This window comes from Macrosteles quadrilineatus, unplaced genomic scaffold, assembly GCF_028750875.1.
Source record: "Macrosteles quadrilineatus isolate MER2022 unplaced genomic scaffold, UCM_ALF_1.0 Scaffold_9__3_contigs__length_116548681, whole genome shotgun sequence".
Taxonomy (NCBI): domain Eukaryota; kingdom Metazoa; phylum Arthropoda; class Insecta; order Hemiptera; family Cicadellidae; genus Macrosteles; species Macrosteles quadrilineatus.
In genome coordinates, this window is record NW_026542602.1 from 16,528,139 (window position 1) to 16,554,702 (window position 26,564).

The 26,564-nt window shown below is 36.2% G+C and overlaps 1 protein-coding gene across 1 annotated transcript in view; it reads right to left on the minus strand.

Annotated features, from left to right (window-relative positions):
* Positions 1 to 2,088: 2,088 nt before the first annotated feature.
* LOC129003818 (DNA repair protein RAD51 homolog 1) overlaps positions 2,089 to 26,564 on the minus strand; it is a 54,137-nt gene continuing 29,661 nt past the window's right edge. The window contains exons 5-8 of the mRNA XM_054432141.1: positions 26,103 to 26,311; positions 9,439 to 9,568; positions 8,315 to 8,436; positions 2,089 to 2,634 (exon numbers count right to left, since the gene is read on the minus strand). Coding sequence (XP_054288116.1) covers positions 2,511 to 2,634; positions 8,315 to 8,436; positions 9,439 to 9,568; positions 26,103 to 26,311 — 585 coding nt within the window. The 3' untranslated portion in view covers positions 2,089 to 2,510. The remainder of the gene's footprint in view (positions 2,635 to 8,314; positions 8,437 to 9,438; positions 9,569 to 26,102; positions 26,312 to 26,564) is intronic.

Genomic DNA, 26,564 nt, shown 5'->3' on the forward strand with positions numbered 1-26,564 from the left:
TGCTAGGGTGCGGGTACATATTTTCCGAAGGGCGGAAGTGTGTTTGCCTGTGGAAGTGTATATGGTAACAGATCATTTTCTGTGGTCTGACTTTTTTTGAAATTTGGATTTTTAATGGAGATTTCTCCATAGAAACGGAAAAATAAAATTTTAACAAAAACGGCCCGAACGGTTCTGATTGAAGTTTGGTAGGTTATTTAATTATAAACTAAATGGCTCAACCCCCAGTAGTGTAAACATTATGGTTCAAAAGTTATTGCAGCTTTTGTGTTTTCCCCTATAAAATGTCAAAGTTACTTCCACTCACTTACCTTACCCCTTATAAAGGTTAACAAGCTAATGGTAGAAAGTATGTGTCAGATTGCTGATACATTTTATTTTAAAAGAGGTTGGCGGAACATATCCAGCAAAGCAAGGGGTGAGCTGGTACAGTGCAAGAGTTGAACTGCACTGATCAAATCTAATGACAGGTACAAGGATCCGAACCCTCGACATCACTGCCATGGTTCTAAGGTCCATTACACCTCTGACTGAACCACAAACTCACCATTCTGTTTAACCAGGTTTATTGGGTGTTGGATTTATGAGTTATTCCTTTTCCTTTGTTTCAGATGTTTACAACAACTATCACTTATCTGATGCTACTTCAACAACTTAAGTAAATAGTCGGGCTGGTTGGAATCAATTACAGTATATCACTACTGTTGTAAAACTTATTGGTCTGCACATCCAATTTGGTTCAGGAACCAAGATAAGAAACAAACCCAGTGTTAAATTGGATAGTGTCACGTAGCGCTGCTAAGTTGTTTTCAGGAAAGTAGAGCTACCATGTGAGTTGCCACTGAGGAAAGATGATACTCGATTATCATCTTCTGTTGGGTTTGTTAAGAACTTCACAAATGCCAAATGGGCAACAATAAGAACTACTGGGACAATACTATACTGGATCACTCAACAATGCTTTGTTGCATCTTGTTCAAATTCAAATTCTTTATTAACTCATCACATTTTATAATACACAAGTTACAAAAGATTGGAGTGTCGTCACAATATAAACTAAAACTAATAAAGTTGACAGAACTAAAATATCTCATAAATAACCAGAAAAGACCTCAGCTGATTGTTCTTCGGGAGATGAACACAATTTTAACTATTGAACATACTGGTTGACATTTTGGATTTGTTGCAGCAATCCATCTTCGAGATCTACAGTAACTGCACAGGAATTAGTCAAAACGTCAGCCAGTTCAACAACACATTATCCAAATCCAAGATCATTGATTGATTGGAAATGTTCTTATCAATGGTCTTATTCAGAACACCAACATACAACAGTCTACTGCGCCAAATGCATGAAAAAAAATTTGCCTCACCATGAAAGGCTGCAGTTAACATCCATATTGTTTTTATTAACTGCATGGTCTTTAGCCCTTTACTGTATGGGTATATGGTAAGTGGGATCTTTCAACCTACAGTAGGAACTACACCAACTTAAACTGCACTTTTAACATCAGCTTAAAACAATACGCTGCATCATCACACAGGTAATGAAGCAAAAAAACGTGTTAGATAGAATTAATGGTGAAATACTGAAATAGAAATCAATGCTTGATTGCACAGTTTTTAAATATATCAATCATGTTAGTGTTAGTGCACTAGATTTGCAATTACAAATTAATACCAATGCATCCTGCCATGGAATATCCAACACTCCTACCAAGGCAACACTAAAAAAACAGGCCGTAATGCTCACCAAGCATGACGTCACGATAGAAGACGGCTATGACATATAAGTACTTATTTATTTATTTTCCAATGAAAGATTAAAACAAGCAGCTGATCACAAACGGCAAAATTACGTCTTCTATCGTGACGTCATGCTGGACGAGCATTACGGCCTGTTTTTTTAGTGTGGCCTTGCTCCTATAGTCAGCAAAGTTAAGTGACTTAACTTATTTAGCAATATAGCAGATGTAGAAAGGTACTGGATCAATGAGACTGAAACCAACAACCAACCTGGATAATGAAACCTTCCAAGGCTTCAAAAAGTATCTGCGTTCAAAGGTTTTGTTTAAATAAAACAAGTGATCAGATAAAACACATTTAAAAATATATTTTTTACATAATAATTAACATATTTACAAATAAAAATTCTACAAATAACTTATCGATCAACATTATGAACACATGTTAAGTAATTCAGATGCTTTTACAATATTTCATATAACAAAAAACGTATTAGGTAGTACTGTAGTATACACCAAACATCAGTGTGTGTCAACTTATAATGGAGAGAATATAACTTAGAAATATTATTAGGCCTATTGAAAAAAAGTTAATGTTTGATTCTGTCACTTGATCCGTGTTTTATTTCAATAATAACTGAAAATAATACTGTATTCAATATTTTTGCTCATGCTAATCTTGAGGCACTAAGCATGGTCAAGCCATTTGTTTTATACAACAGATAATGCACATCTGAACTGCCACAATCAGCAGATTTAATTAAGTTACTCTTTAGCATCTCCTATTCCATCTGCATTGATAGCAAACATAGCTTCAGACTCTGGAAGACAAGGTGAATCATAAATTTTGCATATTCTTGTTTCTCCTCTGCCTTTCCTCAGGTACAATCTAAAATAAAAATTGTAAACAAAATTGTAATAAAATTTTTTGTAGTTAGAATTTAGGAATCAAAATACACCCTTGAATGTGTGATCTATAATATAAAGAAAAGTTAGTGTAGCGTAATCAAAAGGTTATTGTAGAAATAATAAAGTGGACTGTATATGGGTTATTAATTTAATTTTGACAACAGAAGATAATGGACTTTTGGTATAATTTTTAACACTGAACTATAGTTATGTTACCACTTTGACGTTATTAAGGTCTTGAAAGAAGATCTGGTCGAATGTTGACTCTAGTCGAGAAGATAATATGTTTCATTAATGTCCAAATGTTCTCACAATAGGTACACAGAATTAAGAGTCAAATTAAAAAGGGTTTATTTAATGAACACAAAAGGAAAAGGTAAATGAAATAAGTCAAAATAAAAGGAGAGAGAAATGAATTCTGTTACACAAAGAAACGATATTAAGAGAGAGAAAAAATTGCACTTTTTGAACCAGAATGTTTACCTTGGAATGTTTACATTTTCAAATTTTTATTATTGTATTGTTGTTGACATGTGGGGATTATTTTAATATGCTCATATGGTCAGCTGGCCTTTTACTGAACAGTTAGTGTCTGTCTGTCTGTGTTTATGTTTGTACAGGCTTATTGCAAAAACTACAGTTTCGAGGATACATATAAAACTATTACCGCTTCAATATTGACCTAGGACTCTGCCTCGTAGGCTTTCTAAGTTCTGGGGTCCTATTTTTGAAATGGTTGACTGTTGATTTGAGTGTTGAGTCACTAACTTTCCAATTTTTTTGTATTTTTCAAACGATTGACAGTTGCCTTATCCAACCAAAACTACTCACCACCTATTGAGCTGTTGAGTGGACGGTTGACTGCACTTTTCTTCTTCCTCTCTCGGCAAAAATTGCTCTATTTAAGTCGGCACCATATTGATATTGCTTTGTTTACTACTACTTACTAATTGCGACTAGAGGTTAGGTATTTGTTGTCATTGTCATAGCACCCAATAACTTTATTAGATTGTTTTCTGTAGAATAAATTGCATTTTTATTTACAGTGTCAATTAATACTAGACTACCAAATCAAGGGTTGTATCCTTGTTGGGATGTTTGAAATACTTTGAAATAGACTAGGCCTACTAATTGAACCTTGTTATTATGATTTATTAAAGATTGTGGTAAAGAGAACAATATCATAGTTAGTTTGTTTCAATACCATAATTTACCTTGTAAAGGGATCAAATTTATTTAAGTTACGGTATGCTTTCAGTGCAATGGCAAATATCCATTTAAACTTCAACTTAAATACAAACACAATTAAAAATAACATGAAACAAAACGATGAAGGGAACTAAAATAAGGTGATGTGTTCTTAAATAGAGACAAAGAAAGCAAATAACTTAGCATACTCATGATGCCTAAAACAAGCATCCATAGTAAATTTTATTTTGAATACTTAAACAAGGTACTTTTGCAATTACTAAGATTAAGACATAACCTCAATCTCTCACGGACGGAGCTGACAGTTTATACCTCAGTGTCTTGAAATATGGTAGATTGAGATTAGCTGAGAAAAGGATCCATCCAGAATTTAGAGTGAGAGGTTAGCTCGAAGCTTGCAAGCCACTCTTCACTGTGATTGGTTCAAAATGATGTAATCTGTATTTCGTACGGTGTTGCCGCTTTTGGAGTTACTCAACTAGTGATCACCAACTCCCTTCTCAACTGTTGGATTTCAAAAATACCAAATCCTGTTGTTGGTTGAGTTAAGTGTTGACGATTGACTCAACCCTCAAACATTTCAAAAATAGGGCCCGTGAGATGAGAGTTTTAAAAGTAAATATTGATTGGTCTCCATGGCAACAAAGAGCAAATTCCCATTATTTAAATTTAAACAAGAAGAACTGTCAAATGCATATTTCACAATTCCACACAGCTGATTCAAACATATTAAATACTGTAATAATATTTTACAGGGAATAAATCATTAGTAAAAGAAATTATCCATTGATGTAGGGAATATATAATATTAAAAAGAATAAAGTGGTGTCTGTCTGTTTGTGTGTGTGTGTGTTTGTATTAGGTAGAACGGGCTGGGCTCAAATTGGACACAAATAAAGCTACAGCTCCGAGAATACATGTATAAAACTATTACCGCTTCGATATTGACCTAGGACCCTGCCCCATGGACTTTTAACCCATTTGCATCGGATGACGTACCAGTACGTCAAGTCAGTGATGTACAGTATCACGGCTGACATACTGGTACGTCATCCATGAAATTAGAAGATATGGTTTTTTCAATAAATGAACCATTTATACTTACAATATATACAGGGTGGCGCAGATGGATCGGGTGGTTTTAAAATACTTGTCAAACTGTCAATTTTAAAGGTATTGGATTGAAATAAAGTGCAAAACGTGTAGTTACAATGGAAGTTTATTGACAAAAAATTAGTTAAGTTAGTTTTTAAAAATTACATCCATCAAATGCCTTTCTTCTCGAGCGACGCATTCTTAGAGTCGGTCCTTGAGGTTCCGCATTGCTCGCTCAAGCACATCACCAGGAATTGATGTGATTTCGTTGTGAATTCCAGCCTTTAACTCCTGAATGGTCCGGGGTTTGTTCATGTAGACCCTTGCTTCAGGAGTTGAAGGCTGCAATTCACAACGAAATCACTTCAATTGCTGGTGATGTGCTTGAGCGAGCAATGCGGAACCTGAAGGATCGACTCCAAAAATGTGTCACTCGAGAAGGAAGGCATTTGATGGATGTAATTTTTAAAAACTAACTTAACTAATTTTTTGTCAATAAACTTCCATTGTAACTACTCGTTTTGCACTTTACTTCAATCCAATACCTTTAAAATTGACAGTTTTACAAGTATCTTAAAACCACCCGATCCATCTGCGCCACCCTGTACATGTAATATTTAAATTTGTTCATCAAAATATTATGTCCCTAGAATGATTTCATATTTACGTAATACAGGCAGCTATTTAACTATTTTTATGAAAAGTATGAAAAATAGTGAAAACGTGTCCCAAATACATACATATATATAAAATATATAACTTTATATACATTATATGTTTTATATTATTTTCAGCTATAAAATACTACAAAACAAAATAAAAAATAGTCTAATAGTTTTTCAGACAGGTATATGTACCTACCTATTTTTTTAGGTATATATAAAAATAGTGTAAACATATCCTAATCCTAAATACATATAAATAATTAAATATACATACAAAATTCAAAATAATATAAAAATATAAATTTTATTATTATTTTCAGCTATGAAATACTATAAATCATCATAAAAAATAGTCAAATGCATATTTTTTTATTTTTAATGTTTCAGTGATACTGGGAGTTTTGGTAAACTAGCAGAGTGGGTGTCCTTCGTACGGGGTTGGCATATAAGTATAAAATGCTTATTGCAGTTATACTCCAGCATTGCATTTGCAATGAGGGAGGACACAGTTTGATAAAATTTGCTTCTTTAAATTTACAGTATTCTATAGTATTACACATCTACCATAGCCATAATGTTCTACCACTTCACCTAATAGAAAAAAATAAATTATCAAAAATTTGCAAAATATCACAAATCATTCATGAAATTAAAAACATAAACATAACTGTAAACAATTGTACTGTACTTTGACAGTTAGTTCTCATTGTGTATCACAGTTTTTTGTTGCTGCTTAGTTCAAATTAGCTGTTTTCATAAATGCAAAAAAATATAAGTTGGTAAATCTTATAACTTTTTAATGCTTTTGTATATCATAGAACAAACTTTTTTTGTTGAAACAGCTGACTAAATTCTTTAATTCCCTTTAAATATGAATACTCATAAGGTTAACATGGGGAACTACAGAGCCACTGGGGCGGAGCCCGAAAGGATTTTTGAGATAAGAATATGCCTATATGTTAATTGGGAATGTGAGCTATCATCATGCCAAATTTCAGCCCAATCCGTCCAGTAGTTAATGCGTGATTGAACTTCAAACACACAAACTTTCACATTTATAATATTAGTAAGATTAGTAAGATAAGATAAGATAAATAAAACGGTGCAAATGGGTTAAAGTTTCTACATCAATGGATAATTTCTTTTATCAATGATTTATAGACATTGTGAGTTTGCTCTTTGTTGCCATGGAGCCCAATCAATATTTACTTTTAAAACTCTCACCTCAGAACTTTAACCCATTTGCACAGTTTTATTTATTTACCAAAAATCTTATACTCCTACTCTTAAAAATACTCTTATACTCTTAAAATCTTACTTAGTTTGGAACTATTGTGATATATTTTAGTTTACAGAATAAACTACTTGGCATGTATTTTGAATTTTGATTATACCTTAAAATCATCATTTATTTTGAATTGCAACAAGCAGAAGAATACCTTAATTTTGCATCCTATTGTTGTATCCAAAGCCTTTTATTACCTGTGTTTTATGTGTGATTTCTCTACATACTTTGATGATGGAAAACTATTTACTCTTATTTTAACATAACTTTGGCGAATAATTTTTTATACATTGCGATTAATTTAGTGGTTGTGTTATGCTACACAGCTGCTTGATATAAATTAAACCAAATATTTTGAAACTAAGTTTTTTGCAGGTGAAGTTTGTTTGTTGTTTCCAACACTTTTTTTGTATAATCAATATGAATGTAAATGTAAGTGCGTTGGATTATTGAAACGGGCAACGTGACACTTACCGATAAGAGTTGCCAAATTAAACCAGCTGTTAGTATGTTATTTGTTAAAATAATATGTAAATTCATGAAATTTGTGTGATCGTTAACAATAAGGCTATGTGTCATGAACTAAAGAGAGGTAGTGAAAACAAGAATATTTGTTTCTTTATGCTCACTGTGAAATATAATATTTTATGAGCTGCAGGTAAAGAGACATTACTCTATAATTGAACCATTTGGGCTATTTTTATCTTTTTTATCTGACATTTAAAACAATCAGTGGTGTTTTATATATTACAGTACCCTTTGTTGTAAGATTTGTTTTATATAACAATTTAATTCCAATTTTGATATTTTTTTTAATAAATGCACTTATAAGTGAGCGTATCTTTTAAACATACAATCATTTTAGGTCTACATACAATATTTTCATAGGTGCACCACTTTCATATCATCCCATTTAGCCAAAATAAGTGTTCACACCTTATTGTTGTGATATATAAAATCACAACAATGGACAACAATGGATACATCCATCCATAGTGACAGATAAACAAATGAGAGGAAGCTTGGCCCACAGAAAACGATTCACAACATCTTGACTGTTTTTTTTATTGTTAACAAGATATTGTGTATGATTGAATTTAAATACTTATTCAATATAGTAATGTGTTTGTTTTGGAAGAAGATAACTGAACAAATTGACTTTTGAACCATGGGAAACAGTGCACATATTGTTTCCCTCAATGTAGATAAATTTATTGGACCTCCTGATATTATGGTAAATTTATATTATTCAACCTTTTAGGTGTTTTATCTCAACTCGAACTTGCGCCAAATGGATAAGAGGGGTACCACATTAATGAGAAACTTACTTTAAAAATAAAATAACTACAATGCTCTGTTGATATTTCTTCCAATTAAGCAATATTTTATAAATGTTGAGCACTGACCTGGTGGTTGATGCATGAGCCATGATGTTGCCTCCAACAGGCTTCTTAGGATCAGCACAGAACAGCGCAGCTCCATCTACCTGGGCCACCACTTGGTTGGTGATGACTACGGCAACTCCAAACTGTAACAAAACAAGGTGAATTTACAGCTGTGCAGCCAGAGCCAAACTTAGAATCTATGTAGCTCACTCCAGATCGGCTCCTCTATTCTGATACTTTGGTAACGAGCGTAGTGGGTTAAAAAATACACAAGGTATTGCTTCAACTCATTAGACCCTTTGTTTTCTTTTTCTTTGATCCAATCGTTGAATACACCTTGGAGGCTAGGAGAGTATTAGTGATTTTATGTTAGGCTATCTTACTTCTTTTTAACAATATTAGGGGTCTGATTTAAAGTTGACCTTCTGGTCTCAGAGCAAATTCAAATTGCTTTAAAAAGTTCTGCAATCGTGGTGAAATTGTGAACAGAAAATTTTACTCAGTCATGACAAAATTGTAAGCGTCCCATGTCCCATGCGATTACAGTGAAATCATGTACTCAACATTCATGCCACATGATGCCTCAACATAATGACCATCTGCATCACAGTTTCTCCTCCCACGATCACAGAAAAATTATGAAGGTCTCCTTCTGTCGCAGTTGAGGAGACTTCAAAATTAGTTGTCTCTTGCTATTGCTGCAAAATCGTGATTTGCAATCGCAAAATCTTCGCGGAGTCTTTTGATGATCTCAAGAATAAAAGCTCGGTTCAACAATAAAATTAACTGCTAACAGATTTTTTCAGTGGAATACATTTTTCAAGCATAAAAATAGTCTGTTAGTTCTCCCATACAGAGGCCACTGGCAGCCTCAGGTAGGAAATTATAGCCCTGTATGCCTCCTATGTTTATGGCCAATCCATCTTTATCTTCTTTTGACACTAATTAATTTTTCAAACTAGGAAATAGCACACAAAACTACGAACTAATTCAACACAGTGGTTCCATCTAACTGGAGTCACAATTGTTAGAGCAGCTCAATCAACACTTAAGTCATGATGGTTGAGAACCTCATAAATAAATTAGAAAACAAAACAAATCTTTAACAAGAAATATAATTTAAGTAGGTACTGTTTATTACTCACCTCGTCAGCAAGTCTAAGCAACATTCGCAGGAACCTAGCTAGATGCATCTGTCTAGCAGAGAGCTCTCCTCGGCCTGAGTAGTCTGTGCGATAAAGTGACATGGCACTATCCACTATCAACAAGGCATATCTGTGTAAAAACACAAACTATTATAAATATATAAAAAGTATTTTGTTCATTTGTACAGTAGAACCCATCATATCCAACCACGGTATAACTGACTCCTTGGGATATCCGACCTACACCCTGGCTACAGACCAGGAATCCCAGGAACACCAGAAATTTAAAAATTTCACTGCGAAAACCGTATTTTAGTTTGCGGTCATGGTAAAACAGGAATGTTTTCCTTGGTCACAGCAAAATCCTGTTCTGCTGGTACGGTGATTTCGAGAACATCTTCCCTGGTTGCGATGAAATCGTGAACATCTTCCGCCATCACGGTGAAATTGTAAATACTGAACAACTTCCACAGTCACAGTAACATCGTCTCCCACGATTCCTGTAAAATGTCTACTTTTGATCGGGCGTCAGTGAAACATTTAGCTGACATAGTGAAATAGTTAAAAAGGGAGCGTTTCATAAACTCCAAATTTCACAAACTCCAACGCTTAAAATATTAAATAACCAGAGCGGTTCATAACCTCCAATTTTCATAAGCTCCAAATCTATAACATTCAAATAATCACTGTTTCACAATGTCCAAAATTCACAAACTCCAACGTTAAGATACCAAATAAACAGTGCGGTTCATAATGTCCAAATTTCATAACCTCCAACGGTACAGTCTGAGCCAGAAGTCTCTACAGTGGTTGCCACAGTCAGATAGCAGGCACCGTTCGCCAGCGCTCAACTACTGATTATACGTGCATTTTATGATTGAAGAACATTCAGCTGTGTGACTCAAATATGTGTTAGCACATAATGTGCAAATCAAATTTACATTTTTACATTTTTAATACCTTTAATTCAAGCTTTCAGCTGAGTTTCTTAACTGTTCCGTATCTCAATTAAAAAGCCAATTATTACATTACAAATATCGTAAGAGATTTTTTTACCGAAGAAAAATTTTAAAACATATAAATATGTTTTATAAGTATATTTTCTAATAGCTGTTAAAATTTCATAACGATTACATCAGTTGTTTTTTTTGTCATGTGTAAAAATAGCCCTTTGTTAGAAAAGTGTCGAAAACCTTGTACTTTATTCATTCTACCCACTAAAAGGATGAGTTTAAACTACATAAAAAGGTAGAGACTAACATACATAAACGCAGAAATACATTTTTATAAGTAGGATTTAACTTATACATCATATTGTAGGTATACTGGTCACGTTTCAATAAAAGCTCATACTCGAGTATTTACACTTTTTTACTCACAGCAGTCTCGTTTCTCTTTGCAACTTAATGTGGCTAGTTCAATAATGTTAAAGTTTTGACAAGGTGATAATTTATATTTTGATTTGCCTTTTCAGTGGAGAGCTAAGCACTGTATACCTTTTATTTACCAATAAAAATGCGTAATCACAAACAGTGGAGTCTTTGACTGTCGTATAAAATATTAAGGTATGAAGTTGTTGTTGTTGTAACGATTATTGCATATTCTATTTAAAAATAGTGTTCAATGTAAATAATTCAACAAGTTATTAGATAGGTACCTTTTATAGTTTTTAGATTCTATTTAGCAAATTTCCCTATAAGAAAGTACAGTAGCTATTACCGTAGGTGGCATTGTAAGACCTAGGCCCGGGACCGATTTACTTTTTGATTTTGATTTTGTTAGCGTATTATATATATAGATTTCCGTAGTGGTTAATTATTCATGAGATTTACTTTCTGGAGAGAATTTGTAGAATAGTGTTTTATTAACTGTAAGGGTTTCTGTAATATTATTTATAATATGTTACCTTAAATTATCACATTTCATTACACAGTTTAACTTTAACTAGTCTGAATTTCAATTTTTCAGTGAATATAAATTAAAATGTATGCAGCACTTAGCTCGAATTGATTAGGGGTTTAGGTTGGATAAGAAAAAGTACAGTCCAGCAAAAATTTCGCACCACGGCCTTGCTGGCGTTGCAGTCAAGAGGGAAGCTATCGTCAAGAGGAAACACCATACTTTGCAAAAAAATATATAGGCCTATTTTTTGTTTTGTTTAGAGAGGTTCTGCCAGTGGCTAAGTTGTAGCCAATAGTTTAATGCATAAAATAGCCTGTATTTTTTAATTGTTTACAAACAATGTTTCTGTAGATTGCTTAAACATGTAGGGCAATTTAGCATTTTGCAACGTGTAGAAAGAAACTACAATCGTACGCGTGCCGTATGGACTAATGTTTAATTACCTAAGGACAAAATAAAAATTAATTTATCTTTTACTGACTTTAAAAAAAAATGCAAAATCGGCATGTAAACTGCGAACTTAATTAGGCCTTTTACCATCACTAACTTTAACAACAAAACCAAGATACCAGAAAACGCCAAATAAAATTTCAACACAAATCACTATTTCACTAATTAATTATGGATTCAATATCAAATGGAAAACTCCTGCTTTGTTTTTATTTCAAAAACATTATAATGAGATGATATATTCTAAACGTTTCTGTAAACATTTGACGCTTACTTTAGTGTTTAATCAATATTTTGTTTAAAGTGGAATGACCTCAACGGCTACTCTGGAACTAACCTGAGAATTAAACTAAAAAAGTTCGTAGAGATAATATATTTTTTCACTAAAGCAATTACTATGACAAGTTCCAGTGAGCGGGATTAATTAATTTTGTTTGGAGAAGGTTTTAACTAGGTACATTCTGTTTCTCAAAGGAAAAGGGGTTAAAATCATATAGACTAGCATGCATAGTATGAATAAAGTACAGGGAAAACCTATAACAGTAATATTTTGAGGTAGTTTCCTTTTCTTTATATGCTTGTCAATGCTGGAGAAACGTAATTTCGTGATTAGTTTCGACAAATGGGTAATCAAACCCTAACCATGCACTGCAGTGGCAAAAATGTTAGACGAGAGCCGTTGATTAGCTTTTTCAAATATAGATGAATATAAACTCGTTAAATGTTTTAAAATAAAATCCATTGAATATAACATGTAATACTATCTAACAACTAAATGGCTAAAGAGGATGAAGAAGCAAATAAATAGGTATTGTAATGTGGTCTCAACCATGGTCTCAACTATGAACCCGCTGAACGTTTTAAATAGGCCTATTTCGATAGAATGTAAAGTCAATCGAACTTTTAGCAGGAATTCCACCACATAAACTTAGAATAAGAGTAGTTTCTATTTTTGTTTATATTATTTTGACCAGAACCAAATCTAGGGTAAAGTTTAGTCAAAGGGATGCATTTACACTAATTTAGTTTACCTTTACGAAAGGAGTATAAAAGTAGAAATAATAACTGGGCCAGGTCGCTAATTCAGTGGGTTTTACCAAGAACTTAAATTATCTCCACATCTTTATATGCCTTTTCATATTTCACGAAGACAATTTCCGAAATTACAATCGGGGAAGCATTTATATCAAAGAATTTTGTTAACTATAGACTACCGGTAAGCATTAAAATGCACAAACATACGCCTGTAAATTAAGTTACCATTCTTCGTAATGTAATGACATATTTGATGTAATATAATGATAATTAAATGCTAGAAACTCAGTTTCTATATCCCGTAAACTGATGCTGAGCCGGCCAAACTCCTAGCGCCAATGCCGCGCCAAGCGATTTTATGCCTATTTTTAATCGCTTAAAAATGATACAAGCAGGCTCCGTATCAAAAAAAGCTTCAAATAAAAAATAAAATTCATACTTTGATCTAAAACTTTGCCGCAGAAATATTTTTCCTGACCAAAAAATAAAAAATTTCCTCGCTTACTACATTTTTCATGTTTTTTATGGTGTTAAAAAACAATCATCTGTTTTAATTTGCCTAAATAAATTATAAAAATTATGTTAAGGTAAAAACTAGCTACATAGTAATGAGCACTGGTTTTTCCAGAAAAATAATATATCAATTTGAAATTTGTATGTTAACAAATAAGTGTAGCAGAGCAGGTTGAGTGAATGTATGTTTGTGTAAAACAGAGAGGTTCATTCGGCCCGTACGCCTCGGTATCCGGCCAATTCGATTGACTTATGGCAGAGACTGTACCGTTGGAGCTTATGAAACTTGGAGGTTATGAACCGCTCTGTTTATTTGATATTTAAAAGTTGGAGTTTGTGAAATTTGGACATTGTGAAACTGTGCTTATTTGAAAGTTATAGTTTTGGAGTTTATGAAGTTTGGAGGTTATGAAACGCACTGTTTATTTAATATTTTAGACGTTGGAGTTTGTGAAATTTGGACATTATGAACCTCACCCGTTAAAAATGTTATTTATGCGCTTGGCTCGGCTCGATTCGACGTGACCGTATTCATCATAACATATATATTGTTTTTTTGTAAAATAAATCAACTGACTTGCTCATAAAAAGGGGTTGTTTTGCTTCTCCCAATATCCAACCTTCGACCATGGCCCAGTCCCGTCATGGTTGAATATGAGGGGTTCTACTGTGTAACTATTATATAATTTCTAGAGTTGTATTTGTAGTGTTATTCATCACCATGGGTTGGCTGTAATCATATAACTGTTAAAATAATTGTTTAAATGTGTTAACGTGTGATCATTTACTGTAGGTTGCTTATGAGCAATGTTTATTAATGGGTTTTGTGTTTGTACTTATGAGCAATCCACAAAGATTAATGCTTTGTAAGTTTTGGGGATTATTCCCTTGCAAGACTATACTAACAACCTGTACCCCATTTTGGGGAATTGTTCCTTGCATAGAAACAAACAGATTTTGCAATATAACCATGGGTCTCCCATGCCTAGTTTTCCATCTATTATCTGCTCCTATATGTTTTTTACAAATTTCCTTTTAGCTTCTTAACGCTTCAACATAGAATCTTTAAATCTGGTACGGACATGTAAAATTACGTAACAATGAACCTAAAAAAAATTATTTTTGTATTTTTTTAACCATTTCAAAATGGCTGCTATTGAAAGAATTAAAAGAGATATATATAAATAATATATATATATATCTTGAAAATGAAGAATTTGATCAAAAAACACAAAGAGTAATATAACCTTTTAAACCTTACAACAAATAATGACACCTTAAGTAACAAAATTGGTTGAAAAATAAACAAGTTATGACGCTTTTTATCACCCAATGTGTTTAGGGGTCCATTTCTTGTTACTAATAAATCAAAGTCAGCTGATAAATAGCATTGTTTGAACAATGAAATAGGTAGTTATTTATGTATTAAGAATGCAAAGTATGTTATTACCGCTCGAGAACTATGAATGGCTGCAGCAATGACTGTTTGTGCTCGTAATAAATCACACAAGATTTAACCTAGGTACCATTTAATTAACTTAACACGCAGATAAAATTTTTGTTGTACAGTAGAACCGACCTCGGGATAAGCGACTCCTCGGGATATCCGACCTAGTGTCCGACCGTCGACTTGTTTCCTGTCTGGGGCGATAATACCAAGCACAATTGGTTAACCGAAAGGCCGATCGTGTATATTGCCGTAGTTGCGGGAGACGATTAGCGAAGTCCCGGAGACTGCAAGTTTTTGCCGCAGTAGCAAGGCCGTAGCCAGGGGGGGGGGGGTTAGGGGGTTAAAACCCCCCCCCCCCCCGAAATTTAGTAGTAAACATTAACACTAGGTTTAAAAAGTTAAATTATAAAATAGAAACCACAACAGAGGATTATATTTTATTTTATGTTTTATTATGTTTTGCAGTAACTATTCATATTTCATATAATAATTCTATTAATAAATCTGATTTATTAAAGAGGTAATAAAAGTATGAAGGTTCAACAAAAATACTTAACACAAACAAAACAGATTTATCATCCTGTAATATTTTACATAATATATCAACATTTTAGAAATAAGCATGGGAATTGGTGTTTGAAAGTGCTTAAATCTGTTATAGTCTGGTTGCAGGTCAAAAAACCTGGAAGTAAGGTCCACCCGATGTTTTTTAGTGGTTTCTGTTTCTTCAAGACCTACATAATTAAAATAGGCAGGGTGCCACTTTGTCACCCTTGAGCAAATTGAGATATTCAAGATGGCGGCCAAGATGACTTAAAAACTATATAGGGTTAGTAAAAAGTGTGGAGACCCGCTGTTATTTTTTAACGGCCCATACTAGAAAAACTAAACTCGGCACACCATTATGGCATGTTATGAAGTACTTTTTGGGCATAACCGCCACTTGGTGTTCATCCAAAAAAATGGGGATTTTGGGGGAAACTCAAAAATTTCAAATACAAAGACCCATCGAGTGACCCCTCATTTTAAAGGTCCTGGTAAAAGAAAACCAACAACGCAAATTAAAGGTCTATATCTCAGTTCAGTAAAAAATGGCAGCCAATTGAAATTCTCATAAGTTCCCAATCCCAAAATAGGGGATTTTTGGGGAAACTCAAAAATTTTAAATGATAAGCCCCATCGAGTGACCCCTCATTTTGAAAGTCATAATAAAACAAAACTAACAACGTAAACTATAGGTCTCTATCTTAGCTCAGTAAAATATGGCAGCCAATTGAATATAAAATTGCAAGTTATTTCCGATTTCTAATGATTTCAATCAGCTTTAATTTTTTACTGGATTGAGATAGAAACCTCTAGTTTGCGTTGTTAGTTTTCTTTTACCAGGACCTTCAAAATGAGGGGTCACATGATGGGTCTTTGTGTTTGAAATTTTTGCGTTTCCCCTAAAATCCCCCATTTTGGGGATTTACACCAAGTGACGGTTATGCCCAAAAAGTACTTCATAACATGTCATAAAGGTGTGCCGAGTTTAGTTTTTCTAACAGGGGGTCTCCACACTTTTTACTAACCCTGTATATCTGCTGTATCTTTCCCTAGAAGAGACAGGATAATCATTTTGTGCCTAGTTTGATGTTTTTATTGGAAAATTACCCAAAATAATAAATCAATATAAGTTTTTAATAATTTCCACATTAATTTGTTGCCAAGTTACCTTATCAACAATGTTTTCAAGTATTTACTTGACTTAAAACAATATAAATCTATGGTTTCTGAGGATAAGTGCAACATTCAAACAGAACACAGTCATCAAATCAGTTAACTTACAAGCAGTTCTTCTAATTGATGCTTGTGCTGTACTGTGGACAGTGCATTATCCTTCTTCAGGAACTGTGAATGACTTTATCAACTGCTTTTTAAATTTAGTTTTCTTGAATTAAGAAAAAAACACTGTTCTTTAGGCTAGTCAAAATACGGTCCAACATCAAACTTAAGGTAAAAGAAATAAAATATATTTCTTCCCCATATTCTTCCCCATATATTCCAAAATATGGATTTTGTCAACAAAGGTCAAATATCATACAAGGCAATAAATAAATTTTATATTATAGGCAAGGTGAGAATATTATACTAAAAATCAAGAAAAATCCAAGTGGCGGAAAGCCGCCATTTTTGAAAAAACTTCCGCCATATTGGATTTATGTAAGCTTTTAGTAAAACATCAATAATTTGACAACTAATCGTCTTAACAATCTGCGGTTTGTCTTATTAGCTTCCTCATCAAGTTTACTTTAAGATAATAATAACTTTATACCATTTCAATATTGATTTATTTAAAAGAGACAGCTTTAAATAGAAACAATACCAAATTTCAAAGATTTTTTTTTTAAACCTTTAAATGTTTGCAAATACAAACTCAGGTGATAAGAACATTCATATTTTGTGGCTCTTAAAAGAATCTGCATACAATTTTGAACAATTATCAACCTCATATCAGTTTGTATATTGCTTTGAAAATATATTATAGGATATATTGTTATTAGTCTTCAACTTGGAACGCTAGCCGTGCTGCACCACTACATCTAGTCCGATTGAAATACACTTTGAGGTGGGAAAAATTGCTTTGAGAACATTTAAGACATATTTTGGAATCATACATTCATACATATAGGGCAATGTATAAAAAAAATCTGACAAAACCCGAGCATGAGAACACTGAAAAAGTAGGGGTTTTGAAACATACCAAAATTCAATTTTTCATAATAGACAATTACATATATGTGTCCGTGAACACGATAACTTGAGTAATTTTTATACAATTTTGATGAAATTTGGTTTGAAGGTGTAAGGCGGGATAAACTTGAATGAGTTCGCGAACCAGCATGATCGGACCATGGCAACGGGGCTTTACGCGGGGTTTTATGGGGTAAAAATTGGTTTTTCTAATTTTTGACCCTCTAAACGCAAAATTTTCCAATTTCTCTTCAGACCTTCTTAAAGAGCTTAAAAAAACAATAATTTAGTATATCAAAGTTTTTGTACCATTATTAGTTACGGAGAAAATTCAAATTATTGTTATTTTAAAATTCACATGTTATTCTTATGGGGAATATTGTAAAATGTTGTAGTCTGCTTGTTTATGGATATATTTTGATCAAACTTGGTAAATTTGTTTATTTTATACTAATTTATTAATATTTCACTAAAAAACACACCTTTTTACCCTCCCTGTAGCAGCAAGCTTATGTACTCATAAAAATTAATGTTAATTAAATACATTTAATTGAAAATCAATTCAGGCAACTGGAAATTCGCATAGTCGGCAGGTTTGCTGCGGCGGGGGTATTTTATTACTAAGATAATCAATTATTGGTATTCTCTGACCCTTAAAACATAAAATTAGGCACAAAAATTATTATCCTGTCTCTTCTATAGGGAAAGATACAGCAAATATACAGTTTTAAGCCATCTTGGCCGCCATTTTGAATATTTCAATTTGCTCAAGGGTGACAAAGTGGCACCCTGCAGATTTTAATTATGTAGGTCTTAAAGAAACAGAAAACACTAAAAAACATTGGGTGGACCTTAATTTCAGGTTTGGGTGAAAAATGCCTTTTGGCAACTAGACTATTATCCACAGTCATGACCTGACCCAGTGGCGGTTCCAAGGGGGGCTACAGGGGCTAAAGAAAGTACCAAACTGTTTTTGGAGGATATAGCCGAAGCCTACAGTATGGTTAGAAATGTATGAATGCAATTGTCATAGTTTAAATTTGTAAATGTCTACTTGCTTATGACAAACAACAGGTTAAATGGGAGTTTTTTTTTTACGATTGAAGACAGTTTTAGGTGTTAAAGATTGATTTAGAAAGTCACCAAACTACTTGAAATATGTTAAAAATCTTCCGGGGAGGACCCCCAGTCACCCCCAAGCCCCCCCTTGACAAGGTCTTAGAACCGCCACTGACCTGACCCCCCCCCCCCCCCCCGAAAGTTTATTTATTTATTTATTTATTGACCAATGGCTGACGCCAATACATAGGAGATTTAGATTGATACAATTTGAAGAAAAATAACAGCTGCAAAATGAGAAACAATTGTAAAGAAGTGTTTTTGACTCCCTAGAAAATTTTGAGGTTAAAGGTACAAAAGTACTCGGAGACATCGAAATGACTCCAAAGGAGGGGAGAGATGCTCCGATGGAGGTGGTAAGGTACTCACCCCCACCACTTGGGTACCATTCGGCGGGTACTTAACCAGGGTGTTTGGCACCGAGAAGTCAGTTGGGCCTCCGGGCCCGACCCCGCCGGATGGGCGTGCTGAGCCACCGGTGTGGGGCCTGATGGGCGTGTTGAGCCCCGGGCACCGTCGGACGGGCGTGTTGAGCCCCCGGCACCCTCGCATGGGCGTGTTGAGCCCGCGAGACACCTGATGGGCGTGCTGAGCCACAGGTACGCTGGACGGGCGTGTTGAGCTCCCGGCACCGTCGGACGGGCGTGTTGAGCCCCCGGCACCCTTGCATGGGCGTGTTGAGCCCGCGAGTTACCTGACGGGCGTGTTGAGCCACGGGTACGCTGGACGGGCGTGTTGAGCCCCCGGCACCGTCGGACGGGCGTGTTGAGCCCCCGACACCCTCGCATGGGCGTGTTGAGCCCGCGAGTCACCTGACGGGCGTGCTGAGCCACGGGTACGCTGGACGGGCGTGTTGAGCCCCAGGCACCGTCGGACGGGCGTGTTGAGCCCCCGACACCCTCGCATGGGCGTGTTGAGCCCGCGAGTCACCTGACGGGCGTGTTGAGCCACAGGTACGCTGGACGGGCGTGTTGAGCCCCCGGCACCGTCGGACGGGCGTGTTGAGCCCCCGACACCCTCGCATGGGCATGTTGAGCCCGCGAGTCACCTGACGGGCGTGTTGAGCCACAGGTACGCTGGACGGGCGTGTTGAGCCCCCGGCACCGTCGGACGGGCGTGTTGAGCCCCCGGCACCCTCGCATGGGCGTGTTGAGCCCGCGAGACACCTGATGGGCGTGTTGAGCCACGGGTACCGCTGGATGGGCGTGTTGAGCCACCAGCACCGTCGGATGGGCGTGTTGAGCCCCCGACACCCCGCATGGGCGTGTTGAGCCCGCGGGACACCTGATGGGCGTGTTGAGCCACGGGTACCGCTGGACGGGCGTGTTGAGCCCCCAGCACTGTCGGACGGGCGTGTTGAGCCACCGACACCCTCGCATGGGCGTGTTGAGCCCGCGGGTCCGTAGTCGTAGGTGGAGGGGAGGACTTTGGAGTCCCCCACCACCTTTAAAGCATATACATAGGTATACGCTAAGTGTTGAAGGAGTTTACGTCGGACTGCAGACCGAGTAGACTGCCTAGAGAGTGCTAACTTCTGAGCAAGTGACGCCAGAACCGTCTCCAGTGGAGAGCAGTAGCACATTAAACCGGCCCAGCTTGACTTCTGTGCTTGGAAAGCCAGAACCGTCTCCAGTGGAGAGCAGCAGCTAGGGGACCGAGGATTCCGGGGTGAAGGTGCCAAGGATCTAGACCGCGGACCCACACGGATATCTTTTAGGAGTGTCGTAGACCACCGGGCCAGTAAGGGCGCAAGCAAGACTTGATCCAACCTCTGCCCAACCCCCGAATACGAGCCCGGAGACACTGCCTGGTAGGAGGACTACGGACCCAGGATCAAGACTGTATATAATATTGTATATATAAACATATGTGTTAGGATAAGGATATCAGGGAATAAAATGGAAGTTTGAGATACCCAGAGTCTTTCACTTATCGACCCTTACCACCCTTGATAAGGCCTAGTGCTCTGGAGGAAACTTCCTCACACAATTAAGAACAGTATAACAAGCAATAACATTTGACAACAATAATTGAACAATATAACAAATAACAATAAAAACAACAATAAATACAAGTAAACAAACAGGAAGAAGTTCCTATAACTAGGTGGCGTTCGCAGAGGCATCCACAAAGTTGAGCGGAGTCATCAAGGGTTCATATTATATTGTTTTTATCATACTGTAATAAAAACAGTCGTTTTTAATGCATGCGTTGCGGGTCTAAAGTAGCATTTTTACTCTTTAGGGAGTAAAAATCGTTTTTAACCTCTATAGAGTAAACATCGTTTTTAGCCTCTATTGAGCAAAAATCAGCTGTTGTCAACTCAGTTGTAAATTTCTATTGTAAATGGTTGCATGTATCGAAATATGTATCGATTCGTGCTTCGTAATCAGTTTAAACAACAGTCTACAGTCTCTTCCCAAAGTATTTTAGCATTGCAGATACATTAATCCATTCCCACACTCAACACTGCTCCCCTTTACTACTTCCTTCAACACTCCCTACGTCGTGGACCTGTTTCCCTCTCTTCCCATAGCATTTTAGGATTGCAGATACATTAATGTAATTGCCAAAGACAGTTCCCACACTCTGCACTGCAAGCCTTACTACTTCCTTCACCATTTCCTACGTCATAGACCTGTTTCCTTCCCTTCTCATAGCATTTAAGTTTTAGATACATTTATCTAACTGCCCAAACGGTTCCCCCACTCTGCACTGCCAGCCTTTACTACTTCCTTCAACACTCCCTACGTCGAGGACCTGTTTCCCTCTCTTCCCATAGAATTTTAAGATTGTAGATACCTTAATCTAATCGTCAAAAACAGTTCCCACACTCCGAACAACTCGCATTCACTACGTCCTTTGCCACTTCCTACGTCGTGGACCTGTTTTCCTCCCTTCCCATAGCATTTTAGGAATGCAGATACCTTAATCTAATTGCCATAAACAGTTTCCACACTCCGGACAGCTCGCCTTGACTACTTCCTTCACCACTTCCTACGTCGCGGACCCGTTTTCCTCCCTTCCCATAGAATTTTAGGAATGCTGATGATACCTAAATCTAATCGTCATAAATAGTTTCCACACTCCAGACTGCTCACCTTTACTACTTCCTTCACCACTTTCTACGTCACGGACCTCAAGCTAGTGTCGTCATTTTATTATATTTATGATCCATACCGTTTCTGTTCTAATATCTGTGAATTAATGCTATAAGCTATTTCTTTATCTACTGCATTCAAAAGTCAACAGCTGATCATATGTTTTTGTTTATGTGTCAAATACTGCTTCCATAAGGATTACATTGAAACTTTGAAACCCATTGGGGCGGATTCCTGAGAGACTTTTTTAACTCCATATAGATGTTGGCACTCACCGATATGGTCTTTATCACTATGCAAAATTTGAAAACGATTGATTCAGCCGTCTAGGAGAAGTTTGTGTATTACGAAATGCATACAGGGTGAATAAAAAGTCAAGACCCCCCCATCTAATATTTTTCCAAGTAAATATACAGAGATATCCTTTTGGGGGTCTTGCAATCTTAGCAGGAAGTTTCATTTTATGATTTTGAAATTTTTGAGTCTCCCCCCAAAAGGGGGGATTTGGGGGGCAACTCAAATATTTTAAATGTAAACCCCCTTCAAGTGACACCTCATTTTGAAGTGTTTACAAAAACTTAAAGAATGGTGAAAATTAGAGGTCGCTATCTCTTTTCTGTCCAAAATGGTAGCCCGTCAAAGGTTGTGGAAAATCAATGGTAAAATTGGTTTGTAATTGTAATATTGGCTACCATTTTGGATATAGAAGAGATAGCGAACTCTGGTTTTCACCATTCTTTAAGTTTTTGTAAACACTTCAAAATGAGGTGTCACTTGATGGGGTTTTACATTAAAAAGTTTTTAGTTGCCCACCCAATCCCCCCTTTTGGGGGGACACTCAAAGATTTTAAACATAAACCCCCATTTAGTGACACCTCATTTTGAAGTGTTTACAAAACTCACCCTGTATAAGAGTCGACGTATAAGAGCAACTTCCCTCCCTTTCCATAGCATGTTAGGATTGCAGAAACCTTAATCTAATCGTCATAAACAGTTCCCACACTCCGAACAACTTGCCTTCACTACTTCCTTTGCCACTTCCTACGTCGTGGACCCGTTTTCCTCCCTTCCCATAGCATTTTAGGAATGCAGAAACCTAATCTAATTGTCATAAACAGTTTCCACACTCCGGACAGCTTGCCTTGACTACTTCCTTCGCCACTTCCTACGTCGCAGACCCGTTTTCCTCCTTTCCCATATCATTTTAGGAATGCAGATACCTTAATCTAACTGTCATAAACAGTTTCCAAACTCCGGACAGCTTGCCTTGACTACTTCCTTCGCCACTTCCTACGTCGCGGACCCGTTTTCCTCCTTTCCCATATAATTTTAGGAATGCAGATACCTTAATCTAACTGTCATAAACAGTTACAAAACTCCGGACAGCTCGCCTTGACTACTTTCGTCACCAATTCCTACGTCCCGGACCCGTTTTCCTCCCTTCCCATAGAATTACATTGAAACTTTGAGACCCAGTGGGGCGGATTCCTGAGAGACTTTTTTAACACTATATAGATGTTAGCACTCACCGATATGGTCTTTATCTTTATGCAAAATTTGAAAACGATTGATTCAGCCGTCTAGGAGGAGTTTGCGTATTACGAAATGCATAAGAGTCGACGTATAAGAGCTTCGCTCGCTCCGCTCAACAATCTCTAATTAAGAAAATTTTGATAACTAATTTGGGTGCAAAAACAAAAATAACAATATTGCATGGACCAAAACAAGCAAATCACAACCAAACATAGCAGAAAAAGCGAAAAATCAGCCGTGATGTTTACAAAACAAGAAAGGGCAGTTTTGAAATTAACGACAACGTATACAGAGAGGCGCAGACACAAAAACCAGAGAGATCTCCACTTCACCACTTCGAAGACACCACACTTTTCTTGAAGGAAGCAAGCGACATACTGAAAAGGTCAATGTCATCAGGTAGAGCATTGACGAGACGTTGGGCTCTGGGCAATGGGCTATAGAGATGATAGTTGGTGCTGAGGTGCTCACGAGAGAAGAGGTCTCTGGATCTTGAAGATCTACCCGCCCTAAAGTTCAGAAGTTTGAGAAGTCCGGGACAGTCGATGAAGCCATTGACCAGTTTGTAGATGAACAAGATGTCCTGGATCACACGTCTGAACTCCAAGGGAAGGATTTGAAGGGCCACGTAGATGTCTTGGATGGGTACCTCTCTGTAGTTGTAGCCTAACCTCACACCGACCACTCTCAAGAAGTGATTAACAACCATTTGAAGTTCGGTCTTGAGATAGTCTTGGTGAGGTGACCAAACACAACAGCCAAACTCAAGGTGTGGCAATACGAAGGCCAGGAACTGGGTTTTGAGTAGAGTAACGTCTTGAAAATGTTTGGAACTACGAAGAACAAAACCCAGGGCTTGAAGGGCTTTTCTGGAACTAGTAGTAATGTGACTAGTAGTAGTGTATGGTAGTGTGTGGTGAGTATGTATGTGTGATGTGTAGTATGTGTGTGTTTGTCCTGGCTACGGCCTTGCACAGTAGCGAGAGACGATTACCGATGTTGCGGTGGCTGCAGGTTATGCTCCTACCAATATCCGACCTTTTGGCCGTTCCGACCATGGTCCGGTCCCGTCATTTAGGGTATGTTTGCTTTTTTGGGTTATGTTATTTGCTCACCGGTTGTTAACGTACCAGCTCTGTGGATGTGGTTGGCATAGAAACGCCCAATGTGAAATTAGCTGATCAGCTATAATGTTTTGACACTTAGCAAGCGGGAATGATCATTTCCGAATGAGCAGAAATGAGCTATTTTGTGTACTGCTTAGAGGTGTGGCAATGTTATCACTTAAAAACGTGCAGTGATAGAAATAGTATATTACGTTACTAGCCCGGTAAGTGGTGTTTTACCGGGTGAGTAAAGCTTACCGGACAAGTAACGTACGATACTTTACATCATACTACACAGAAAAATTAGTACCATTAAAACTCATAAAACAGTTTATTTAGGACATAATATAAATTATAATATTTTTTTATTTCAGAAAATAAAATAGGCCGTTGCAATTAGCTGTTTATTTCATCAGCTGACTCAGTGCACGGTAAAAGTACATTACGTTACCTTTCCATGTGTAGGCACGGCAAAGGGCAACTTTCCAGCCTATCAATACGGATGGGAAAGTACCAGTTTCTGTGTAGTATGATTTTAAAGTAAATAAATATTGCTTTGATGGAAAGTAACAAGTAGTGAAACATTTATTTAATTTTCATTGTTCAAACAATGGTATTTGTCAGCTGATTACTTAGTAACAAGAAATGGACAATTAACAGCTGATTAGCATGCACAGGTCCACATGATGAAACATTTCAAATGTCTTATACAGTAGTTTGTTATTATTAAAATATTGGATGATAAAAGGCGTTATAACTTGGTTGTTTTTCAACAGATTTTGTTAACTAAGGTGGCATTAGATTTGTTTTAAAGTTTAAAAAGTTTTATTAGGCTATTCTTTGTATTTTTTTTATAAAGTTCTTTGTTTTTGAGATATCAAAGATTTATCTATCTATATATTAATAGGCAAGCATGTTTCATTAAAACCTTTTTTCTCAGCTCGTGTGCATCGCAGGGAAAATCTACGCATACTGTTGGAAAGATATTTTCCTGTAGATGTGCAGAATGCTTTTAAAAATTAAAATAGGCTAACAAATAAGAACAAAAAATGAATTTGAAAACTTCAAAAAATTAACATGGACCATATGGGTTGCCATGATGGTGACGAAATAACAACAAAATGTAAACAGAAAATCAAAACAAATGGAAGAAATTCCAATCACATGTTTTATTTACAATGTGGGGAGAAAATAGAGAAGTCTGTACATTAATTATTTTTGGTCGAGTTTCGACCACAGGACGACCACTAGTATTTATAAATAGCTGATACTTTTAAATGGATAAAAAATAATTTTTCGGTAAGTTTTTGTAACGTAATTTAATTTTACATAGATCTGTACTTGATTTAAAGATTCTATGTTGAAGCGTTAAGAAGCTATAAGGAAATTTGTATAAAATAAACACATACGAACAGCAGATAGACGGAAAACTAGGAATGGGGCCTATGGTTAAAATATTACAAAATCTGTTTGTCTCTAGGAACAATCCCACAAAAGGGGTAATGAATATCAAGTTTTAAATGCAAATTATTTTAAAATACCCTAGCTTTATCTAAAATGTTAAGTTTAACTTATTATTGAAGAAAAAAAATACTCTCTAGGTGTTTATGCTGAGTCATCTCAAAGAGAAATTTTATATCTTTACCTAGGAAGGAACCATTAGGAGCCTTAAATATTAGAACTAAGAAAGTATTTAACAAATAGTGTTTTGAATTGCCTTACCTTGATTCAACCATCATAGCAGAGGCCATGATCAGAAGTTGTGTCTGATGGTCTGTGTTGTAAGCTCGTGCGTAAGCTACGTTGTCCAATACATCACTGCCGACAAGTTTGTACCTTTCAGCAACAGCCAACAATCTCTCTGGACGAAACGTTCCCTCAGTGTCGATGTACAGGCACTTGCCTTCTCCACCACCTTGGTCAATAGGCAACTGCACAACATATTGTTAGAGCATAGTGTAAAAGATCTTACAATAATGGTAAAACCGGATCATGTTTGAGTGACTTGAACTTGATTCTTGAATTAAAACTACCCAAATATAAAATCAAATCTACCATATTTATAAAATACATAGCCTAGCTTCGTAAAGTGAGCAATTCTAACTACTTAACTTAACATATTAAGTGAGAGTGAGAGTGACAACCGATTAAGTCAATCGAGCAAACAAGGATAATCAAATGGAG